Here is a 25,407-nt window from a genome sequence, read left to right as displayed (position 1 = left end):
TAGCTAGCTATTCAGAACCCAGAAACTCTGTGGAAAGGTAATAGGTCATTTGATTACTGTCTGGAGTATCTTTTCCGGATAACTTTTATAGGGAGAGGGAGAATAATTTCAACAATGATGATAATCTTCTCATATACATATAGAAGGAAAGGAGGCAAATCAGTGTTCTGAGGGCTTTCAGAGACTTTGCAGGGGTTACTAGTCCTTTATAATAGATGGGAGTCATGCCGATTTGGCCATTTACCTGAAGTATGACTCCAAGCAGGTTGCTTAAACTTGCTGAGCCTCGGGATGTTTACCTGAGTGACTGGGGCAATGGATACTGCATACCTTATGGGCCTGTGAGCATTCAGTGGGATTAATGGAGACGGAGCACTTTGCACACAACCTGGCTTTTAGTAAGTGCTCAGTAAATGTAAGCAAGAGCCAGGGTAGTAATGATCCTTTGTAATGCAGTTTCCCTTCTACACATTTTCGGGATGGCCTGATGAAAGCTGGGTGACCAAGTGTGGCAGGGAGGGATGTTAGAGCATTAGGTATTGTTTGGAAGGCACTTGTGTATCGCTATGAAATAATTAAAATTAATCATATAAGGGCACCTGAGTGGCTCAGTCAGTTAAGCATCTACCTTTAGCTCTGGTCATGATCCCAGGATCTTGGGATGGAGCCCTGCATTAGGCTCCGTGCTCAGTGGGGAGTCTGCTTCTCCCTCTCCCTCTGCAGCTCCCCCTGCTTGTGCTCTCTCTCTCTGTCAAATAAATAAATAAAATCTTTTTTAAAAAATCATATAATTTTAGGGGCGCCTGGCTGGCTCAGTCGAGGGAGCGTGTGACTCTTGATCTCAGGGTCATGAGTTCGAGCCCCACGTTGGGGGTAGAGATTACTACGTAGATAAATAAATCTTAAAAATCATCATATTTTAAATAAACAAGTTTATTGAAACCTCTATACAGCCCAGTATCAGCATAAAGAGTTATTAATAGGTGTAAGAAAAGCCTGCCAGGCACTTGGATTTTAAGAGGTGGGATAAATAATTTAAAACAAGCCTTCAGGAGATAAATGTGTGGGATAATTTTTCAACCTATGCGAACTTAATTTGGACTTCCCTAGAGGTTTACTGTAAAGGTCATACTGTGATAGAAGTAAGAAGTAAAATAAACCAGCTATTTCTGTCGTCCAAAGTGATTGGGAAATACAGAAACATATAGAAAAAAATAATCCATAGAAATATTTTCGTGCTGGGGCGCCTGGGTGGCTCAGTCGTTAAGCGTCTGCCTTCGGCTCAGGTCATGGTCCCAGGGTCCTGGGATCAAGCCCCACATCGGGCTCCCTGCTCGGCGGGAAGCCTGCTTCTCCCTCTCCCACTCCCCCTGCTTGTGTTCCGTCTCTCGCTGTGTCTCTCTCTGTCAAATAAATAAATAAAATCTTTAAAAAAAAAAAAAAAAGAAATATTTTCGTGCTATTTTGGTACATTTCCTTCAAGGTTTTTTTTTTTTTTAATTTAGGAATTTTGTATAGAAACAATTATATATTTCTCTTCCTTCTACTTTTACTTCCTCCAGAGATTTGGAAGCATGGTAGTCTAGTGGGTAAGTGAGTGGACTCTGGATTCTAACTTAGGCTCTGCCACTTTCTAGCTATGCTTCCTTGGACAAGTGTGATTCAATTTTTGTACCTATGCAGTGAGGATCACAATCACACTCACCTCATAGGACTGGCACGGAGGCCTCAGAGCGGTACCTGTACTCGGTGAAGTTCTATGTTCTTTAAAATCCTTGAATGCCCTATATTTAATAACATGATATCCCATCATATAAGATGATGGGAATTTATTTTGTTAACTAGTTTTCCTTATAAATAACATGGTGATGAACATCTTGAATATAAATCGTTGTCTTCTTCGCTACTTTTCCCCTTAAGATGCATCCCAGAAGTGGACTCATGTGATACATCTAGCCAATTATGGAAATATTTTAATAGTATGAGAAAGTGATTCTTTCTCTGTCTCCCTCCTAACACTCAATACTATTGCTTTTACAGTTTTACTGGAATGTTCCCAGTTCTTATCTGGGTGTAAGGTTTATGTCGAAAGTATGTATAGTCCTTTAGGGTAGAACTTAGCCTCCATTGTGGCCAAATCCAGTACCCTACCTATTTTTGTAAGGCCCAAGAGCTAAGAATGATTTGTTAGATTTTATTTTATTTTTTTAAGATTTTATTTATTTATTTGACAGAGAGAGAGAGCACACAAGCCGGGGGAGCAGCAGAAGGAGAGGAAGAAGCTGGCTCCCCGCTGAGCAGGGAGCCAGACGCGGGGCTCGATCCCAGGATCCTGGGATCATGACCTGAGCTGAAGGCAGATGCTTAACCAACTGAGCCACCCAGGCGCCCCTGATTTGTTAGATTTTAAATGTGATGTGTGAAAATTACATAAAAAATCAGATTTCACAGTCCATAAATAAAGTTTTATTGGAAGACAGCCATGCCCAATGATTTAGGTCTTCTCTATGATTGCTTTCATCCTATAGCAGCAGAGTTTGGTGGTTGTGAAGTTTGTAGACTTATGCAAACTTTAATTTTGGGCCAAAATTCAAATACAAGTTTATTTTTTATTTCTTATCACTGAGTCGGGAGTTCCAGTAGCCAAATATTTAAGGGTGGGCTTTGGTGTCCTCAGTCCTTGGGCTCTAGGTTCTGCCTGAGAACCAGCTGTGTGACCTGGGAAAGTAACCAAGCTTCCCTGTGCCACACAGTTTTCTCATCCAGCAAATGAGCATAATGACATTGCCTTTGCAATCAAATTACGATGACGAGAAAGTGAGACAGGGGAAGCCCTTCCTACCGCACAGGAAGTAAATGTTAGCTGTCATTAACTGGTACATGGTTGTAGTTTAAGTTGGCAGGCTTTTGAGAAAAGAGATTGGTAGGAAGAATGAGTGAAAACAGAATTATGTATACTTTAGGAAGGTGAGTGAATCTGGTCTTTTGTTTCCTTAATCGCTTTTACTGGGACTTCTTAGAAAAACAACAACAACAAAAACCCATTCCCTCGGCGTTGGGACGTTAGGTTCTCCTGAAGGTGCCTGGAAATCTGGAACAATGTCAGGAGAAAGGTCTGACTTGTGTCCTTGTTCCCAGTCTCGATGCAGGGAGGATGGGTGGTTGGTGTCCACCGTGCCTACCTGACTGGGGGAGTGGGTACCACAGCATCGTGTGTTAGCTGTGACTGTGAAGATGTGCTCTGGGGGGATTACGTTTTGTGGTCCTTCCTGCTTCACTCACAGTGTCTGAGCCGTGACTTGAAAATGTTTTACGTAGTTGCAGACTTCTGGGACTACGTAAAGCAGGCTGGGAAAGGCAATCTCATGCCTAACCGGTGGTAAAATTGTGAAGAATCGAAATGTGGTCTTTGATTTGGGGTTCTCAAATGACATTTCATAGCTGAGGTCAAAGTGGGTGGTGGGTGGAGGGAGCTTCTGTTATCGAAACTGGACCCAGCACCATCTGGCCTTGCCCAGAAGCTAAGTCAGCAAAGGTGAGCTCTGCTCCCCTACCCTAATCTTGTCATAGGGATGGAGCCTCTAGCTCATTTCGGTACAATAATGATATTCTCTTGATATTTAAATGTGCTCTCCAGGAGGGTCTGATTTCTGCAATGGAGTAAGCGCGGTCTTTAAAATTTTATTAAAAATATAATACCGCCATATGCTCAGGCTTTCTCATTATGCAGTCTTCTAAAAACAAAAACCATGCAACATAAACACACCAGATGAAGCCAGTTAAGTTTGTGTTCATTCTTGCAATTTAAAAAATGGTAGAAAGGTTAGGGAATGGGACTTTGATCTTGAGGGGGAGGAGGGGTGCAGACCTGGAAGCCGCCATCCCAAAGTGCTGCCAGAATGTTCCTGCATGCCTTTAAAGGCGGAGGAGGCTCTGAGTCCTCCCGCTAAACAGGCTGGGGTGGATCTCCCGAGTGATAGGACCGGTCCCATCAGAGGCTGCGGCGGGTAGCAACAACAACCTGCACACTCTGGCCTTGTGAACAGGCCTTTCATTGTTTCTGTTAAACGGTTGGTTGTGGGTCTCGTTATGGAATCTCCGCTGCTCACGTCTGTTGGTGCAGAGAGAGAGAGAGAGAGAGAGAGAGAGACTCTTTATTCTTTGCTTCTAAAAGACGAACCCCAAGTTCTCCAACAAATCTCTAATACTTCAATGTTCGTGAGACTGTTACTCACAGATAGGCATAAATGCGCTATTAAGCAGAAGGAAAAAAAGATGTGGCCCTCCTGAGAATTTATTGTCCTGCCTTTGATGTCCCTAATTAACTCACTCTGTGTAAGCAGTGACTGGCAACTAATAGCAGGCTAATAGAAGAAGCTTCATGACATTTCGGAATTCTTAATTCAAGGAAGGGTCTTCACAGGCTCGTGGAAACGAAGGAAGATCTCCTCCCCCCTTTTACAGGACAGCCTGCAGGGACCATCAGGGGCCCGTTTCATCTGTTTTCTCTTCCCTGGTGTAGGCGGGACTTGGCTAGTGCTGTCTGTCTGGAACATTAGAAGTTGGTTAGTACCGCTGGGTTTGGGTTGGGACTTAAACGCCCTGGCATGTTGGGTAGAGTTCGCCGAGTCACAGGAGCACTTAGCTGTCCCTGTCACCAACGCCCAGGAGCCAGGGGGAACAGGGGTGCTGACCTCGGATTGGTGAGTGTTCCGAGGCACGGAGGAGAGGGCATGGAAACCCTGGAGGCCACGGGGCATGCTTGGTGAGGCCTCAGACAAGCTGATAGTGTGTTATTGGCTCCTGATTTTCCAGATGGGCAAGGAGCCCTCATCGTATCATCTTTAGGGAAGGCAGGAGGCCGCTTGCTGCGTGTGCCCTCAGAGCTCTGGGCTGCAGTGGGGCTCACAGCCATCGCTGGGTTGGCCTCTTAAGTTTATCTGAATTGTCATCTTGCCTTCCCTGCCTACTTTCTTCTATCCCAGGCGCCCCTTTTGAAGTTGCATGGAGCTTTGTAAGCAGAGTAGCAGGGAGGGAGGTGAGAAATTAGCCTGGCTATGAGCACCAACCTGCTCTTTGGAGCAAGTGGTTTCTGGTGAGAGGCCGGTAGGATGCTGGTCAATCTAGACCCCGTTTTGTTCTTTGCCAAAAGAACTCTAGATATGTTAAAACAATTACGGGACTTGCACGCCTCTGATGGACAGCCTTTTCTACTTTCTCTCCTTTCACCTGGGACCTCCTGCTTGAAGAAAGCAGGAAGAGCGAGCTACCCGGTAATCTTGGAGGGAGGGTTGCCACTGGAATTTCTCCAGAGCTTCAAATCCTGCTGCTGGCCTCGTCTTGCAGGCCCTGCAGTTGGTTTAAAGGTTGCAGACAAAGCTGAGCGCTCACTCCTGATCCATCTGGGCCACTCCCTCTGTCATCAGTCATTGTCAATGGGAGATGTATGTGTAGCTGCACAAGGGCGATGTGTGACCCCAAGGGCGCTGGAAATGTTCTTAGAGAAGGCATTGTTTGCTTGCTGCCTGTGGAAGCCAAGCTCCAGACGTTCTAGGGAGCAGCCCCTGGCTGAGGGATAACTGTTGTCTAGGCGCAAAGAGGCAAGACTGTGCTTCTAAAAACTACAGGAACTTTATTCCTCCTTCACGGCTTAATTCTACGATCCTTCTGAATCTACTTAGCCTCTTCTCTTTTTCATTTCTGGCCTCTCTTTGGTCCAAGTCATGGGGAGAATTCTGAAAGAGGGAGGCGAGGTTTTAGAACCTGGATCCTGCTGGTTTTTATTCAAGGAACATCGAAATGTAAATAACCAAAGAAATAAAGCTGACAAGATGCAACAAGTGCATAATAGGGGAAAAAAAAAATGAAATAATGCTCTTTCCAAACCCAGCGAGGCAATTTCCTGGGAGGAAAGTAGAAAATGGGGCTGTTTCTTGCCCAGATCAGGAAGGTGGGGCCCCAGGCTCGTGGAAGCACATTGAAAACTGCAGGAATGCACAGACGCCATTGGCTGAGCCTCTGCATGCGAGCGGTGGGGTTGCGGCTGGGTGGAGGGTGTGCATGTGTTTCACGCCCCTGTGGCGGGCAAGTTCCATGGTACCGACTCCCTGAGGTCAGACGTCTCACCATCGAGTTGTCATTTGGGCCCCCTGGGTGTTTCCCAAGAGTGGGTTATAGTCATAAAACTCTGATGGGGGAGTGTCAGAGTTTTGAAAATGTCTATGCATAAACCTGTGATTACTTTCTGTTTTCTTCTGGTGGTGGTGGTGGTGGTGGAGCCTGGGAGTGCATACAGGTATCATTCCCAAACCCTGTCCACAAATAGACCTCCCCTCCTGTGAACAGCGCCGTGTGGCCTGGTCAGGCCTCTTGCATCCCTTCCTTGCGCGTTTACCACATTGGAAACAGGCAACCTGTTCATGGACCTGGTCCCCTGTCCCACAGATTGTTGTGGGGATCCAGGGAGATGGCAGAGATGATCACATTCTGTGGCCCTGAAGGAGTCTTTCTTTGCTTAAGGAAGGGGACCACGTCTGCCTTGTGAGGGGTCAGGCGTAGTCAATCTGCATATTGACCGAGCCTCAGATCTATGTTTTAATACACTTGAAGATGATTTTATTATATCATTCCGTATGGAAGTGGTGCAGTCTCACAAACTCAGACCTCCTTAAGCATGGAAATATTATTCTCTTGTTAGAAGCCCCATTCGGCTAGAAATCTGAGTATCCAGTCTTTTTTTGTGCCCCCGCCCCCTTAGCATTTTGTTGCCTCCTCCCCTCCCCACCCCCATTGGCCTCTCCTTTGGGCTCACCGAAATCTGAGTGCCACTTTTCTGGGAAAGCCTGATATTCTGACTTCAGTTTTGTAATTTAATGATGGAGAGTTTCCTTAGTAAACCAAATTTAGAGTCCTAGAATGCTTATCTTATATCCAGACCTTGAACATAAAAGGCATTTTATACCCGCAATTGTTCATTTAATGAGCAATTGCAGAGTGCAGGCCGGTTAAGGGATTGAGCTATATGCACTATTATTGCAAGAAGTATTCCGAAATACCAGAAATAGGACGTAAGCTCTGATCAGGGAGACTGCGAGCACAATTACCTTCTTTTCAAATCCTTCTGTGACACTGCGGGAGGAAAAAGGACTTTGAAACTTGAAAGGAAAGAGCTTGCTTTCAACCTCAAAAGCTAGGAGGAAAGGGCTCTGAAATTTGCTCAGAATTCCCAATTCACCATTAGCCTGTTTCTTCCTTTAGCCTCAAGGCATTCTCCGCTTTTTGAAAAGATGTTAAGAAATTCAGTCACAATAGAGAGCCTAGTTTTGAACATGTTTCACTCGGTCCATTGAGGTCTGGGCTCTAGCCTTTGTGTGGGGTGAATTGAGCTGAGCGGCTAGCTGGTTGGAGACAGGTGAATGAGGAGTCGTTGTGCAGTCGCAAATTCTGGCAAAGAAAGAAGCCCCCCCCCATCCTTTATTTTACAATATGCATTCCCGTATAACCCTGCTAGTGGTAATACGTGGAGTTGAGCCTGTTCTTAAGTCAATACAGAGTACTTGGTTTATAGCAACTCTTGTTAAGTTTGTCTTGTAATTGAAGCTGCTGTTGACCTTGCTTGGGGACCATTTGTAAAACCGTTTATTTAGCATAAACTGAAATAATAAACCCTCCTTCTCTCGGGCTGATTGGGATAGGGTGACATTAGTTTGATTTAATGATTAGCCGCCTGACCCTTTTGCTGGAGAGAGGGGCTTGAATAGAGAGAGTTCACTCGGAAGCACTCAGAAAGAATACTAATGAGCTTGTTAAATTTAGCATGGCTCCAGCCACTTTTAATTCATCTAATGGGAGCAGCACTGTCTGGGAGAGGGAGAGGGAAAGTGGGAGGCAGGGAGACACTGAGAATGTTCCTAGAGGGTCTGCACACTAGAGAAAGCCCACCAAGAGAAGTTTGCAGAAAGTAGCTAACCAGAGCCTGGGGTCCGAGTTGTAAGTATTGCCTGTTGTCTTATACTCTGTGTCTTTTCTTGTCTTGGGGCAAGAGAGGAGTGATGGTGTTAAAACGGGATTTAAGGGAGCAGTTTAGAAGTCGATGTTAATTTAAAAAAAAAAAAAAAAAGCAGCCACGTGCATGCACCGTGAGCTCCTCATCAGCTTATTTTGCTAGGGCGACAGGGGGTGTTCCTAGTCGGTGATGCAGTGCAGGGTTTTATTTTTATACTGGAAGAACTGCCTGAAACTTTTATCTGAGGCGTTTGTGAGGACGTGCCCAGGAGTGCGTGTTCGAGTCCTGCTTCACGCAGCACACTTTCTTCAAGCCTTTACTGTGAACGGTCTAAGCTGCGTGCGCAGCGAAGCGACTTTTGAGCTTTCAGAGGTCAGAGCACGAAGACTCGACGTCGGTTGCCTTTGGACGAGTTTGGAAAGTCTGGGACAGTTTGTAAAATGTGATGGCTGGGCAGCTCTCCATCTGGGGGCAGGACTTTGTTAACTTCCACTAGAATGTGGATCTACACAAGGAGGGAGGTACAAAAGGGGGATTATGATGACAGTATTTAAAATAATTTTTTCCCCGAAACTTTTTAGTGAATTGCATGTTTCCGTGTGACCCCCCCGCCCCCGCCCCTAGTTAGCAGCTGTTGAACATAGAGAAGCACGAACAGTCCCCTTGTGTTTGGCCGTTAAAGTCCATTGGCAGATGCTCCTGGAGCACTGGGCTGTTTGCTTACATTTTTGCAGCCGACTTCTGCTTGTTGCCATGGTGGACAGTATGTTTCTGTCAATAATTTGGCCTGGTGTTGCCTGTCTGCACTGACTCTCAAACTTTATTGAACAACTCGGCACAACTGAACAAGATTAGACAGCTTTCGTCTTTTGGCCGACTGAAGGGGTTGCTAAATTTATAAGAGCAGGCAGGAATATTGCTTGGAAAGTTTCCCTTGCACTGTGGAGAGCGTGCTCCCCAGCCTCAGAGCTGTCTGTATCCTGGAGCGTGTGCGCTGTCAAGTTTTGATCTGAGTGCCCGTCAGTAGCAACAATACACAAGGTAAACTTCATGAAATATTTGTCTACTGGAATTTTTTGGAGGGGAGGGGGGTAGGTAAGAGTGTGTTAGCATCAACTGTTGTAAAAGTCAGTCTGATGAAAGTTGCCACGCTCAAAAATTTCGTGCCTGCCGTTTACTAAGGCAATTAGTTATAATTTTTTCTCGTATTAAGGGTTTAAGCTTTGCTTATTTCTCGTTATAACTTTCATATTCACACACGTTAGTTTAGCTCTCAGTGAGAAAATAATTAAAGTTTAGTACTTGTGAAAAAAATCACTTAGCTGAAAAGACACCCCCTTTCCACTCCCCCCGCCACCCACCCATCCCGCCCCACCAATTACTTCCCTCTCCCCGGAGGCTGGGGGGACCTGGGAGGACTCTGGTTAGACCATGCCAATTATTCAATTATTTGTGAAGTTGGATTCAACTGCTCATCATAAAGGCTTGGCTTCTAAGAAACTCACTCTATTATAGGGTTGCAGGTTTAAGAGAAGAAAAGTTAATTTCTTCTAGGAAGATTAGGTCAAGGGAATCCTGTTTTCAACTCGCAACAGATTAGTGGAGCTTGGTTATTCATCTCAACCAGAGAATGCTAATTATGTGTCTCAGTGGCTCTTGGTGAGGACTCTCTGGCTCTCCAGACGAAGGTCCATTCTACAGAATTTGCACCTAAGTGCTACAAGTTCACTTCAGGTTGAAATTGGAAATAAAGATTTTATACAGGCGCAAATTAGTGGAAAATATGACTTTGGCCATTGGTAGGTTATAGGAATTTTTATAAAACAGACTAAGAGTTTCAATGTTTTTGACACCCTTTTGCTTTTACATAACTGCAAACCCTTATTCTATAGCCTGCAACTTTATTGCTAATGAAGTACGAGGGTGGAGTGGTGCCTAAAAGTATTAGTCAGAAGGGAAAATAAAAATGTAGGGTTTTTTTTTTTTTTTTGGTACTTTGTTTTTAAATTAGCAAAAGCATGGTTTGAATTGCTCTTGTAAAGATTGATGTGTGAAAATGTGGGATTACACCCATTTTTTTTCCTTTTTAGTAGTTACTTGATAGATTAAACTCATCATTTATCCCATAATTACAAGATTTGGTGGTGAAGATCTGCACAAAACAATGCTAAATAATGTTTCGTAGCTATCCAGCAGTAGTCAGCAAATTCACTGTGAAGACCAAAGCATACCTCATTGTCTATTCTGTTTTGCAAGTCATTTGCTAGACTGAAAAAGAGAACAAAACAAAACATTGCTTATTTCTTCCAATCCCAGACACAAGCAGAACGATTAAAATTGCTCCTGGCTTTGGGTAGTTCAAGTTATTAGTATCACAAAATGTAGTCGTGACTATAGTTTATATTTTCATGCTTGCCCGTGTTTATAGCTATCCTTGCTTCTGAATTTGTACAAACAGCCATGAAACTGCTAAAGCATACTTTTCCTGTTTTTTTAGGGGCTCTCAGCCAGATATAACTGCTTTATGAAATACTCTGAAGATCAGTTTTTGTGTTGGGATAAGATGTGCTCAAAATCTGTCCATCCAGCATGTACAACGCTATTATTACTTACATATATATGTATATTTCAGATCAAAAATGGGACATCATTCTCAGATTAGATGTCTGAGCTGTGCCCAAACAGCTTTGTCTCCATCAGCACTTACCTTCCAGAACACAGTCTGCTGATGAAATGCAGAGCTTGTTTGGGAGTATGTAATGCAGAATGTGTGTATGACTCTAACAGATGAATTGGCCCATTTGTTGTGGGTTCAGATCACTCATTTGGTTTAATTTTATGCATGGGCTCTTTGATCTGCTATTCTAGAAAAGTCATCCAATCACATTTGCAGAGAGCCCTAATGGGTAGATGGGAAGTTCCTACAGATCAAAGGGAACGGAAGTATTAGGAAGCTGGAATATTGAATGTATGTGGAATTTTGTCAAGCTGTTTCGTAAGTGTGTGAAGCAGCGTCTGGACCCCAGCAGAGACCGTGCTTGTGTCTGCATCACTGATCCTCCCTCGCCCACTGAGCCATCTTGCTCTGGGAATTAGTCTTACCCCATTTGCTTCTTGGTTCTTGGCTCTGTTCTATGGGCTGCAGAAAGAAGTGTCTTGCAAAGGGTACTGTAGGTTTACCTTTACCCCTTGTAACTAGTGGGTCTTGTGTCCCATTTCTAGCTCCACTAAACCCTTGGGTTACAGATCTGACTTAAAAAAAAAAACAAAAACAGGAAAACTTCTGGATCACTTTAGGCCCTTCGACCCGCTGATCACCCAGAGGCGCAGTGGGTGTCCCAGCTGCCTGATACCTGAGCGGCCCAGCTGAGGGACAGGCAGGGGGAAGCTGGACACCCATGGCCTCGGGCTGGCAAAACTTGCAGCTCCACTTGGGACCCGCAGGGATATTGGCAAGTCCCTAATGAAAAGCCTCCCTGGCAGATTCACTTGTAAGCTGGTGATGATAATTTGCTGACCCCCTCCATCTCAACTTAATAGGCTCATTTCCTGCTCCCCTTAGGCCTCCGATTGTATTTTGGACCCTCATTCATAAGCAGTGTTGTCTGTGGAATATGTCATCATGGTGTAGCTTTCAAAGTTGCCAAGAATGGGAAATAGGGCTTCTTTTGGGGAGGAGAGATGGAGAGGGAGACCTAATTGATGACTGTTCTTGGATTGCTCCTTCAAGTGGCTCACAGAGCTTCCATTTTCCTTCTTTCTTCAGAGGATGAAAGTCCTGGACAGACCTATCACAGAGAGAGAAGAAACGCAGTCACCATGCAGCCACAGAGTGTCCAGGGGCTTGGCAAGATCAGCGAGGAGCCTTCGACATCCAGTGAGGAGAGGGCCTCGCTGATCAAGAAGGAGATCCATGGGTCCCTGCCGCACCTGGCCGAGCCCTCTGTGCCATACCGCGGGGCTGTGTTTGCCATGGACCCCCGGAACGGTTACATGGAGCCTCACTACCGTAAGTGGTTCCTGCCCCATCACCCTGGTTCCGGGAGCCGCGGAGGGCTGCCGGCGCGTTGTATGAATTATCGGGCTGGTATTAATTTATACCAATGTTTAATTTACTCTCCAGTTTTGTTTTGTTTTGTTTTTTCTTCTCCTACATCCCATCCTTTCCTCTTTCTAGAGAGAGCCATTTTTATTACGTCTCTAAGCCAGTCCAAGCCTCCGTGGGGCAGCCTTCAGGAAGGTGTCCATCTGTGGCTAATCCACATGGACCTTTGCTGGGAACGAGAACCAGATTTCTTCCACCCAGGTAGACACTGCAGGAGCAAAATTGGTTGATGGGGCTAGTTATTAAAGTGGGCTGCACTGGCAGAATTCCTGAACAACATCTATCCCCATTTTGAATGATTTTTTTTGCTTACTTGTTGAGAATGAATGAACTCCTTTGGAGCAAATCAGTGCTAAATTCCTTAAATGTGGAAGAATTTTCTACACGTTTTACTTTCTTCTCTAACCGGCAGACCAGAAACATGGGAAGCTCCTTTTCCAGCACCTAATAAAGTTTAAGTAATTCACGAGGACTCAGGATACAAATATATGATGGCTTTCTCCAAAGAAAAATGTAGAACGGTTGACTTTATTTGTGGCCTGTTTCTAGTTAAAAAAAATATATAATTTGGTTGTGGAAGTAATGAAGTTCACATTGAGGTGCCAAAGCTGCAGCTCTTGATTACAGATTTATCACCTTGCCAGGATACAGACTTGCCATTTAACCTTCCCAGCTCCAATTCCAGATGATCCATTGAGCTCCAGAGAGGGGGACTGGTTTGTGTTTCCCTTTTTCCACATCATTCAGAAATTTTAGTGTTTTAAGGCAAAAGGTCATTAGCCAGATGACTGATTAGCTAGGACAGCTGATTAGTGCCTTTTTTTTTTTTTTCCACCCCTCAAGAAAGTGCCCAGGATAAAAGCTAATTTCATCCCTTCGTTAGCTGACTTGTAGCAGAGGGGAATGTTCCCTCATCAGGGTGCAGATCAAAGAGCCTGGAGCAGCCTTATGTCTCAGCAACTGCTTTCTCCCCAACCAGATTACATTGTTGGTAGAAATGGAAGGTACATTATTTTTTTAAGTGGTCAGAAGCATGGAGGAAAAGGTTTTATGGATTCTTCTAGGCTTTTAAAAAAGGCTACAGCTTCTCTGATTAAAAAGCGTTTCTCAGCCCTGTTGCTACAGTTGTTTCTACAGATCCAGAAATGAGAAGGAGGTAGGTGCTCACTTCTTTTTCTGTCTTTGTTAAAGTTTATTTCATTTTCTTTTAGGAGTGAGAGTTTACAATAGCGTTGGCAGGATGTTTCTCTGAGCACATTCTTGTATTTTTATTTGCGGGTCTCTATTAGAGAGCTCCGTGGAGAAGATATGAGGGAATCTGCGAACTTCCTCCCTACTTTAAGACTCCCTGAGTATATTTACTTTTTAAAAAGAATTGGTCTAGTTTATTTACCACAAGTTCCCTGCCTTGTTTTCATCCTTATGTGTGAACACAAACTTTTCCCATCTCATACTTATGTTTTGCTTTCTGTTCCAGATGCCCACTAATAATTAAGGTATGTAATTGGGCAGGACAGCTGACGAATACTTCTTTTCCGGTTGATGGAAGTAGGCAGATGATCGTTAACTTTCTCTCTGTGCCATTCAGCCTGCAACTTGTTCTTGGTCCATTTCTTCTAACGGTTTGCCCATTGACTCTTCTCCCCTGCATTTGAGGGATAGGCTCTCTGCACACGTGGGATCCTTGACACCTCTTGGCAGCGTGCGTTTGTGACCCATCCCGTGGGCCTCGACATTAACTAGCTCAGGGCGCTGCAGAGCTCTTAGTGGGGCTTGGAACTGTTGTATTTAGAGGACATAGACCAGTACGTTGGATGCTCCTTAACTTTCCCTGCTGTATTGTTCAAGGCACTGTTAAAACTGCATGATGACTGACAAACTATGGACGCTTGCCTATAACCAACTGGCAGATGCCATTTTGACCCACCGTCCCAATGTACTCCCTGAATTGGTCATAAATAAATAAATAAGTAAATGAGATCCTTACATGTACAACATGGGTGGGGAGTTCTAGAGATCACACAGATTGGATTACTGTTTAGGGGATGGGGCTCCAGCTCCAGCTTTGCCATGTAGTGACTGTGTGGTGTGGCCAAGTGTGCTGACCCCTCTAAAGATCATTTCCTAACCATTTATTTGGTGTCATAATGTGACTGCTCTCCCGTGGTGTTTTCCTGAGAATTAAGTGAGACGATGCAAATACGGTATTTAGTAAAATCTCTGGCTCACAGTGAGTGCTTCAGATCATTATGGCACCTGTTTTCCTATGCCTCCACATCCTCCTGTTCCTTCCTTTCCATCATCACCACCATCCTCGTCACCGCCACCCCTCTCATTGCACCATCACCACCACCAACACCACCCCCATCACCACCAACACCACCCCCCTCATTACCGCCACCACCACCTCCTCCAAAACAACCGAGCTGTTTTTGTTAGTGCTGCAGGCCTGTGTATTTCTCTGCCTCCCTGAGATCTGTGTCTTCTGTAAACAGATTAGAGATCGAGTGGACTGTAAACCTTAGGAAGAGGCCTGGTGTAGTCAGCACTGCGTATGGTGGTCTTCTGAACATAACCTTTCTCCCTGAACCTTAGTGAATTAACTATATTTTTTTTCTATTTTGTAAGTGGAGAAATATTAAAGCTTTTAAATGACTTTGGGAAGTTTTAAACTTTTAAATTTGTATGTATGTAACAAATACAAACTTAATATATGGGGAAAAATGAAAGCTACAGAATTATCCATATGAAATACTTTAAAGATATCCTAAACCAAGCCTCAAGGAGTTAGGTAGGTTGTAACTCTACTTTTTCTAGAACCCTATTGGATATTTTAGTCTTCTACCAGTATAATGAGTATTTTTTTGGTACTTTATAATAAAATCTGTCTACCTTCTCTGGATTTAATTATCCAGGGAAAGCTAATGAATGACCAACACAATGCTGAAGTTGATAGGTCCTCCAGAAAGTTTTAGTGTATGAGAAAAGTGCGGTTTTTTTAAAACAAGGCATGCAAGTTTGATCACGTTCTTGTCAGTCCTGCAGCGAAACTCTCAAAACACAACTTTGCTGCAGACCTTCAGTGGCTCAAGGTTCAGAAACATCTCTGTAGGCTGTTCCCTTTTCCTGTGAATCGTGTGCCAACTCCACCAGGTTTCTGGAGAAAAAAGACTCCTCCAATCCAGTGTAGCTGGTCATGGGAACACTCCCAGGAATTCCTTCATTTCTCTGTGGTTGGAAAATGTGGACTTTCCAAGATGCCTAATTTGTGCTTCTATATATACTGACTTTGTATTTCTAACGTGTGGGCAGGCTTCCTGTAAGATCGGAAAAGGGAAAATTGTTTCTTTACCCTCAGAAGGACATCTGTACAATTTTTATTGCACAAGACTTGATTATCCTTGGGTATGCAGTATTGTGTCTTCACAAATGGCACTTAGGCTGGATTCAAAGTATTTTAGGTTTTGTGGGTTTGACTTTAAAAAAAAAAAAAGAAAGAAAAGAAAAAAATACCAGGGATAGCGGGCACTTCAAACATTCACAACATATGTTTGGAATAAAATCCTCACAGGGGGCACTGGAGGGTATTCTCTCCTGAAGGGTCGCTGTGGAGGGCTTGTATATCAAGGCAAGAAAGTAGGGGGTTAAGCCGCACGGTTCAGATGTGGGGTGATGCTGACAGGCGGGTGGCTGTAGGATCACCAGCGCTTTGTGACTGGGAAGAGTGTGGGAGGCGCTGGGTTTCAGAGACCTGAGTTTCTTGTATCGGACTCAGGATGAGGACCCCCTTCTCCCGCCTGGAGATTTCTCAGCAGTCTTAAGCTGCCCCTGTTCTGTGGGTAGCCAGGTATACTTCAAACTTCCATCACCCCCGAGTTCACTCACTGCCAGGCGTGTATTCTCTTAGGAACTTGCACAGGCAGGTGACATAATAGTTAAAGCATTCCTGTACCCTAGCCGACGCTTAACTTTTATTCTCTTCTCTGTTACGGAAAACATCTGTTTCATTGTCTTCTGCCTTCCTGCGAGGAGTCTCCCTTTCTGACTGTCCCTGCAGGAGGTTTTGTGGGGAGCGTCTCAGATTCATGAGTCCTGCCACATAGGGCCCCTGCTGGTTCTGTGACGAGGAGCAGAAGGACGTCCCCTTTTCTAAAATTTCAGGTCTCTTTTTACAGTTTTAGGGTCGCGAAGATGCTTTTCTTCTGCGCCCAGCTGCTCCCACGCAGTAGTAATCCCTCATGGAAAATGTGATTCATTCCTTCATGCAAATGCTTTGATTGAAAACATACCACTGGTATTCTTCCGTATGTTTCCCAGCTCAGATGACAGAACTATTAGTTGCTAATTAGCAAAACCTGAAGAATTAGCTTAAAGAAAAGAAACTGAATTTTTAATTGCTTATATTTATTTTCTGTGGGGAGCTGATGTGCCAAGCCCACTTGCATTCTTGTGTGCTAAAAAAAAAATAATAAAAAAAAAAAGTAAGATTTTTTTTCCCCTACCTGTCTGTCTTTATATTAGGTGACTTTCTACAGCCCTTAGAAATACATCTTCTAAGCGAGTGGAAGAGAAGATGTGTATTTTACATATTTAATAGGTGCACCTGCTCACGTCTGTCTTCCTGTTGGAGTGTCATCTGGAGACTGTGAAAGACAAAAATGCCTACAAGGCACAGATGAGCAGTTTGGGGTCGACCACAGTGCGTAGGCAGTGACAGTTTCCTGAGCACACCCGTTCCATTCTCATCCAGGTCGTCTGTTACCGCTTTGGAGAACAGTCGATGAACCAATCAGCAGTGTTTGGTGTATCGTTGTTTTTTGAAAATTATACTGCTTAGACAGAAAGACTGATGTTGGGTCATACTTGGGGGGCTTTGCCAAGTATATTGCTTCATCCATGGATAGTCTTGAACTGTAGGAGCGGGGAGACGCAGGGAGCGGGGAGACACAGTCTACAAACCTTTGCAGAGCTGGTATTTGTGAGCTTCAGAATAGCTCCGTGATTATTCTTGTCCTCCTATTAGAAATTCGATGTAATGATCCAGGTTTTCTTTCAGTAATCCAGAGGTCACGTTTATGGCTTGCAAACTGTGAGTCACGTCCATAGGTTTTAAAGGAGTTATTGCAAGCTTACTAACTCACTCTGCTGAAAGTGGTAGAAATTTAGGGATAATCCTTAGGGTTCCAGGTTGACTCTTGCTAGTGAATCTTGACTACTCTCGGGCCTAATAGGACTGTGACTCTACAATTTAGTCTTGGGAGGTGACCTGGGAAACTGGAAACCAGCGGTGAGAAAAGCACTATTGTGTTTGAAAAATTTTATTTGATTTTATTCATTGAATTTTCGGGAATGCATTGATTGGAGGAGAGCAGGGAGAAGCTTGAAGGCCATTCAGGAGAAGGACGGACAGACGAGGCTCAGGGAGATTGTGTTCTAGGGAAAATCAGTTGGCTGTCGGCTGCGCCCTGGCCTAGTGCCCCCTTCCCCGGCAGCCCACTGCAGTCGTCCCCACAGGCAAGCCTGGCCCCCTGGCCATTGCCTCGGCCACCCTGCTCATGCTCTTGTGCCTCTTGGAGTCATTCCATGCTTTCCTCCTGTCTTCACGTTCTACTGGCCCTTCAGGGCCTGTCTAGAGACCGCTTCCTTTGAAAGTTCATTTCACAAAGGTGTTTCCATTCCCTGGACACCAGATAGACATATAACTCTCACCTCAGCACCTCATGGCTGTGTTGGCCCACATATGTTGGCGTTTGGAATCACGTGGCGATCCAGGGGCCGTCCCCAGCTCTTACACCTGCCAGAAATCCTGGGGCAGGACCCCGGGGGGCCCTTCAGTGCCACAGAAGGCTGAGCAGTTCCGTTGATGGACCTTCATCACGTCACAGATGAAGTTCGTCCTGAGCCTGCCACTCAGGAGGGGCCCCTTGGCTAGACACTGGCACTTCTGCTTCTGTTTTATTTCTAGTCCCTAAATGCCACCTCGGATCCAGCGTAGTCACTCAGTCCTTTCTGAAAGTAGGCATTTATGACACATGGATATATTTCTAAATTGCACATTTCAAAACCAGCAAAAATATTTGCTCTTATGTACATACAGCAGCTGTAAGACTTTGAGGGTTCTCATCTGAGATGGATGGTGGTACTTTGGAATAAGTTGGCAGTTTATTCACAGACTTGGAGGAGGATCCTCTTTTTAAGGACCATGGGATTAGCACAGGAGATCTGCCTGGCTCACGCGTTTTCACACCCATCTAAAATTAAACAGGTAGGTATTTTTTTCTGTGGTTAAGGTGAGCATGATATTTGTCTCCCCCTTTTACAAATTTTAATGATTTGTTTTGCATTCAATGATCTCTAGGCAATTCATGATTTCGGTGACATCTTTCCAACTTGTTAGTGTCCAAGTATGCGTGTAATCCATGTTAACAGGAGCCTCCATCTACAAATCAGTTTGGGATTATGAACTCGGTTGTTTAAATATTCCATGTAATTATTTTCCTTTTCTAATTTGGCACCCACCCAACACAGCAACATTTTTCTTTTTTTTTTTTTTTTAGTTGCTTGTAGTTCTTTCCTTCCGTTCCCCGCCCCCCGATCCCTTTCATAGACTAAAGCATGAGAAACACAGCAACTCCTGCCACTTCTCAGCCATCTGCTAACAACTTTCTGTCCCCTTTCCTAATGGAGCAACATTATCCTTGGTCCCTCCTCCTTTTTCTTGTATAATTAAAGAATGTTACCTTTGATGTCTCTTGAAAGTTGTATCTCTTGTCCTGCTTTAGCTTTCTTGATCTTGTACCTATAAATTTGTACTGTATCTTCATTATTCTTAGTGAAAGGGCTAGATTTTTCTCTTTGTGCCTTTTACAGTTTCATTTAAGAGAGGGTAACTGATGTGGCATTTTATTGCTCTGTCCTTCCTATGTTCTGATAGCATTTGGATTCTTACAGTACTCTTTGAAAAGTATCCAACTTCCTCAAATCTTTTAGCTTTTATATTTTGTTCTTTATACTTTGGGTCTCTCTTAAAATTAATTGTTCTTATCTTCCTAATGTCTTCCCTTCTTTCTGGGGGGGGGGGTGATCCAGGCTTTTCATCAACCTCAGTTCTGGTGAGTTTCTTCCTCTTAGAACAAAATGAGGAAAATTTTTGATTCATTCAGCTGTTGGTATTTTTTGTTCATCTTTAGTCATTTGTTATTTACTAGTGGCCTCCTAAGTGCCAACCCGTGTTAGAAAGAACGAACAAAGTCATTGCTTCCATGGACCTTCAGGCCGGTGGGACATTGAGACAAGTAGATAAGCCCATGCAAAAAGACAACACAAAGGATGTTTCAGAAAGACAAATGCAGAGTCCTTTGGGAGCAGGTAACAATATGCCTAACCCAGACTTGGGTCCAGAGGGCTTCCTGAAGCAGGGGACATCTGAACTAATTCTTGTGGCAAAGAGGTAGAGAGGATCCTTAGTAGAGGAAATCCTTTGTGAGGACCCGGGAGGAGGGTGGTTGGAGAGTGGTGGGAGGGTGGAGCTCAGGGAAGGGGGCGGTAGCAGATGGGCTTCCTGGGGAGCCCCTGCTCTGCCTGAGTCCCCGGGGTGACCCCCAGGATGCGTATCAAAGCTTTGGGGTATTTCCACAGATCTTTGGATAACTGTGTTTCCCATCGTTAACCCAGAGTTTCTTTGTCTCAGGGAGTTTAATTCACCTCCTCCCTCAGATTTGCAGGCATGGGATTCCCGTCCCACAGCCGTCCTCCTGACTTCTGACCACGGCTCTTTCATTGGTCATCCGGCATGTGCTGTTCCTCCCTGTGTGGTGTGTCCCATCTTCCCTTGAAGACTACAAAATCCATTAATACTTGTTCTCAAACTTTTGAGCTCTTCTGTGTTGGGTAACCTAGATAACCACAGTATCTTTCTTTTCTTTTTTTTTTTGTAAAGATTTTATTTATTTGAGAGAGAGAGAGAGAGAGTGAGAGCATGAGTGGGGTGGGGGGAGCAAAGGGAGAGGAAGAAGCAGACTTTCCCCCTGAACAGGGAACCCTACGTGGGACTCGATCCCAGGACCCTGGGACCATGACCTGATCTGAAGGCAGATGCTTAACTGACTCAGCCACCCAGGCGCCCCCAAAGTATCTTTCTTGATCTTAAAGTGCAAGTGCCAAACATCGACAATAAATGTGGCTTAATTTCCAATGAATTTAGAGTGTCCTGTATCAAGATCCATTTTAACTTCAAAATATACAATGTTCACACACACACACACAAAACCTTGAGGTTTCTGGGGTTTTTTTTTTGTTTTTTTTTCAACTCAAATGTAACATCAGTCAGGCTAAAGAAAGTGCAAGGGGCCCATGGTGAGGTTGGGGGTGGGGGCCTGAAATGAAGTGAAATTCAGCTGGGAAATCCAGTAGCTAATGCTGCTGGGGGGAAGTGAGAACAAAGCCTTCCAGTGGTGGCAGAAGCCCGCAAGCCGGCCTAGACAGAGAGGATCTTAGAAGAAGGTGGTGGGACCCCTGAGGAGGAGACGCGTCCCCTCTGCGGGGGCTGTGAGGCTAATCAGCAGACATTGTGCAGGTCAGAGGAAGCCTACTCCAGGAAGCTGGGTGTTTACTTGTCCACTGGGGGGGCCCCAAATCTGCATCCTGATTGTGCTCATGGCTCGTGAGGGGAATAAAAGGAGTTGCCTGTGTCCTAATTTAGGGAGGATCAGATAAGTGCGCGTGGCGGAGGCTGGGAAACAGACACCACCTCTTTCTTCGGCTTGCTTTCGTGGAATAAGCCTGCTTTCAAAGGCAGCAAGAATTCACATTTCCTCCCCATCCCTGTTTCTCCCCTTAAGTACGGCATGTCATGAAATGTCATTGCCACCCTGCTCCCTGCCCGTCGGTGATCTAATGGAGCTCACACTTGGCTTCCGAGATCTCAGCTCGGCCCCACAAATCTGACCACATAGGTTGACCCTTTTGATCAAACATGCAATTTACTTCTATATTTAACGTATCTCTGGCTGTGGGATGCATTTTTATGTAGCCTCTATATTTTATCACTAATGATGTTTTGAATGTAGTCTGTGTATCACTTGCTACAAATTGATGATATAGAGGGACAGTTGATGAGAAGGTGGAGGCACCTGAGTGCCTCTGGTGTACCCGGCCCTTCTGAGCACACCCCTGCTGCATGCGCTTCAGGTCTTAGCCCACTGCGTACATGATGCATGATATTTATTTTCATTTCAAAAATCCTGTGTACTTTTTGAGAGCCTGCTGTGAGCCAGACACTGTCTAGGTCCTGAGGGGTTTGCATTTGCCAAGATCAGTCAGGTTCTTGCTCTCGGGGAGCCCTCAATGCAGCTAGAGGACATGCACAAAACACCTGGAAAGAGATGTCTTTGAGGCAGCAAGGCTGGTACTCGGAGCCCAGGAAAATGGCTGGTGTTGAGGGGAGAGACTCAGGGTATAGTAGTGTACCAGGCCTTGCTCGGAGGTGTCTTTGCAGCTGAGGCCCGAATGACAGAAGAAGCCAGCCATGGGAAGATCCAAGGGGAGAGCATTCCACTTACAGAGAGGAATTTGTGGGTTTGCTGTGGCCATGTCCTGGAGCAGACAGAAGGCTGGTGTAATGGCTTGGTGAGGGAGTGGGGCAGTTTTGGGGGGACAGGCTGGGGCCAATGGAAAGCCATGGGAGGGAGTGATGTGGTTGGGTTTTTCCTTGGGGAGTATTACTCTGGCTGGTGTGTGAGGCCTGTCATGAGGGGCGGAGTATAGAATTAGGAAGTGACTCAGCATGCTGTTGCAGTGACCCAGGCAGGAGGGAAATGCTCCTCCTGTCTTAGAAATTACAGCAGGCAGAAAATGAACCCTCTCTTTGCACCACATATTATGCCAGGGCTTGGAATTCATTAAATCCCCGCAATAACCTTATGAGAGGTTGTCATGATTTTCCCTGTTGATAGATGGAGAAACTGAAGCCCAATAAGGGTAAGAAAGTTGCCCATTTTTACATGGTTCCGAAGTGCTGAGCCAAGGTTTGAACTCACGTAGTTTGGCTCCAGAGCTCAAATTCTTAATCCATGCTTTCAAAATGGCAGTCCACACGATGGACTCTGAAAAACAAACTGAGGGTTCTAGAGGGGAGGGGGGTGGGAGGATGGGTTAGCCTGGTGGTGGGTATTGAGGAGGGCGCATTCTGCATGGAGCACTGGGTGTTGTGCACAAACAATGAATCATGGAACACTTCATCTAAAACTAATGATGTAATGTATGGGGATTAACATAAGAATTAAAAAAAAATTAAAAAAAAAATGGCAGTCCACAGTTGTCCCAAGGCTAGGTGGGCGGTGGTTCATGCTCAGCCCCGCGGGGGGTGGGGACGGGGGGAACCTGGGGACGGGGTCAGGGCCGGGTGGCGGTGCTGCCAGTGGCGAGCCCCTGGGAGGGTCTGCCGGCACTGCTGAGCGGATCCCCGCGGACTGGGAGGGGGCCAGCGCAGGAGCGCCCTGGGCTGGCCTCTGTAGTCACTGTGCTCCAGGAGGGAAGGAGGAGAAACTGCTTCTCAGTGATACTTTCCCGAAGAATCGGAAGCTACCTGTGACGTGATCACAGGCAGGCCTCCCAGTCCTCCCTGCACCCCTCTGTTTTGGGGGATAGGCATGTTGGGAAACTGATAGTCACCACGGCAGACTGCCATGTGGGGTAGTTACTGTGTGCCAGGTGCTAGGCTAAGGACTCATTTAGTTTAGTTTTTTTTTTTTTTTTAAGATTTTTATTTATTTATTTGACAGAGAGCGCGCACAAGCAGGGGGAGCAGCAGGGGGAGAGGGAGAAGCAGACTCCCTGCTGAGCAGGGAGCCCAACGTGGGACTCGATCCCAGGACCCCAGGATCATGACCTGAGCTGAAGGCAGACGCTTCACCAACTGAGCCACCCAGGCGTCCCCAGGACTCATTTAATTTTTGCACAAACCCATTTTGGCACATGAGTTAACTGAGATTTAGAGGGATCTTGCTCACAGTGCTCGTGTGAGTCTGGACTCCGTGGCTGAGGGTTTGGGAGTGAGGGAGGGCAGGAGGTTCCATGCACACTGCTGTTGTGCTCATCGTGTTGAACTTTGTCTTCCCCACTGCATCCCTATTAACCGCTATACCTGCAGCAGCTTTGGGGACATAGGCTGTCCATTGGGACCACGGAGAGATTAATTTTGTGAACCTGATTCCAAAGAGTAGCCTGTATAAGTCACTGGAGCTTTCCCATATCAGCAGGATAATGCAGTATCTGGCCCCCCTAGGCCTGGGCTGGGGACAGCAGTCCCTTGTCCCTCTGTGTGACAGCACAGGGCAAGCAGATCGCCCTGCCCCACCCAGGGGAGGAAGTGGCAGGGAGAGAGCGCCCTTATTTTTAAGTCTCTTTGGAATATTATTTGCAGTGGGGGCTGGGAGGGGGGCAGCATGCAAGCCTGTTGCACAGAGGCATCTTGGTGTCCTGCTAACATGGGCAGTTCCTGGTCTCCGGGCTTGGGTGTCTCAGATAAAGGGTAAGCATCTGGAGAGAAGCTGTCAGCATGATGAAGGGGCGGCTGGAGGAATGATTTATGAGGAAAGATGAAAAGGACTGAATATGAATGGCAGGGCCAGTGCCGGCTACAGGGACACGTGGTATCTCTGGAGTAAGGAGAGACCGTTGTGAGCACCAAGACAGAGGAACATGCATGGAGACGGTCACAGGGAGGCCACGGGATCTCCTTCTCTCAGGACCGCAGGTAGGACTGATGCTTCCTGAGAAGACCGTGTGAGACAGCAGACTTTAACTGCCTAAAGCTGTTTCCGGGCATGGATCTGACCTGAGATCTCTTCGGGGTCTGGTGATCAGATGCAAGTTATATCAGGACCATAAGGAAAGTTAACGTTGAGACTTCAGAGCGCTGATCTCCTGAGATACTTTGAACTGCAGCGGTCGAAAACTTACAGGCTTCTCTACAAGTTTCCTTAGATATTTTTTGATACCTCCACATTTAGTGCCACCCACAGTAGAAATAAAAAGATGTGACCCTTGCTCTTCATTTTCTGTTTTGGGGAGAGACTGCACTAAACACACACAAATGATGAAGTAACCTATCAACAAGTATAATGTGGCAGGATGAAAGGCACGACTCTGCTGGGGCTGATTTCTGATTCCAAGGGGGGTTTACAATAGAGCTCTGACTGCACGGCAAATTTAAATCCAGTATGAAATTTCTCCTAATTAACATTTCCCTTCTTCCTTCCAAATATCAAATTTATGGACTCTTAAGAAATTCACGGAACACATATGCCGATGCTGCATTTTCTTTCCGCTTGATCCGTCCCAGCTGTTATTAACTTTCACGTCTGCCTCTCATTAATTTATGAGGGGTTCTGAACTGCCATCTGAAATGCTCCCCTGAATTTTAGACCTTTGGGGGGCGAATTTCACATTCGTTGAGAGCGACCCTTGCTAGTTTCAGCCAAGTGTGTGCGTTTCTCTCTCTCTAATGCTCTTCCCAGGGCCCTTTGGTGACGTGTGTTTGCAGGCGCTGTCAGGACCTGAGGGGCTCACAGTGAGGCTGTCACTGTGCCTCCCACCCGATCGGACCTCAGCGTCCTGAGCACACAGCTCCTGCCCTTAAAGTCGAAGGAGGTTTTCTGAGTTTTCATGGGCATCCCCCCCATCTAGGGCCGGTGACAGTTCCTTTTAGCACTTTTGTGTATCATAGAGGCCGCCAGAAATGCTCTTTTCCTCTCTCCTTTGTCTTCTGGTGGTTCGTAGTCCCAAGGAACTGAGTTTAGGGCCTGAAGCATTCAGGTGCAGCTTTTGGTCCTTCACACTCAATTGTTCCTAAACATGAGTCCCTTTTAAGCGTGGTTGTTTGAACTTGATATTTCGTAGCGCTGGCCACGTGTTCTTCCTGTCCAGGAGCAGCCACCACTCTGAGGGCCGGAAATAGCCCAGTGATGACAGAGGGGAGTGGTCAGCGCTTGGGACTATCTGCCCTACAGAGAAGAGTTTGGAGACCTGCCTTATAGTGCCTTCTTGTAAATCTACTCCAGTAGCATATTCCTGAAAAGTTCTTGCTTTTTAGGAACAGTGCAGCCTTGTTCCTTTGATGCCAGTCACCTGCTATCAGTCTTCAGATTTTCTGAAACCTCTCTCTCATAATGAGCCACCAGGTGAGCTTGACTTTAAGGCATGCATTTTTTTTTTTTTTTTTTTTTTGCTGTTGCTGCTTTAGATCCCGAGTATTAAGATTCCAATTAGAAGCTCTATTATACAGAGCTTGATATCC

The 25,407-nt window shown here is 45.6% G+C and overlaps 1 protein-coding gene across 2 annotated transcripts in view; it reads left to right on the top strand.

Annotated features, from left to right (window-relative positions):
* GLI3 (GLI family zinc finger 3) overlaps nt 1-25,407 on the top strand; it is a 276,807-nt gene that overhangs the window by 76,666 nt on the left and 174,734 nt on the right. For both annotated transcript variants that reach the window (XM_064575454.1, XM_064575455.1), the window contains exon 3: nt 11,772-12,014. In XM_064575454.1, coding sequence (XP_064431524.1) covers nt 11,772-12,014 — 243 coding nt within the window. The remainder of the gene's footprint in view (nt 1-11,771; nt 12,015-25,407) is intronic.

The sequence above is a fragment of the Mirounga angustirostris genome, unplaced genomic scaffold (assembly GCF_029215605.1).
Source record: "Mirounga angustirostris isolate CCGP_5_RB_7025 unplaced genomic scaffold, mMirAng1.0.hap1 SCAF_12, whole genome shotgun sequence".
Lineage (NCBI taxonomy): Eukaryota > Metazoa > Chordata > Mammalia > Carnivora > Phocidae > Mirounga > Mirounga angustirostris.
The sequence above is the reverse complement of the archived record's forward strand: the minus strand, read 5'-3'. Positions and strand labels throughout refer to the sequence as shown.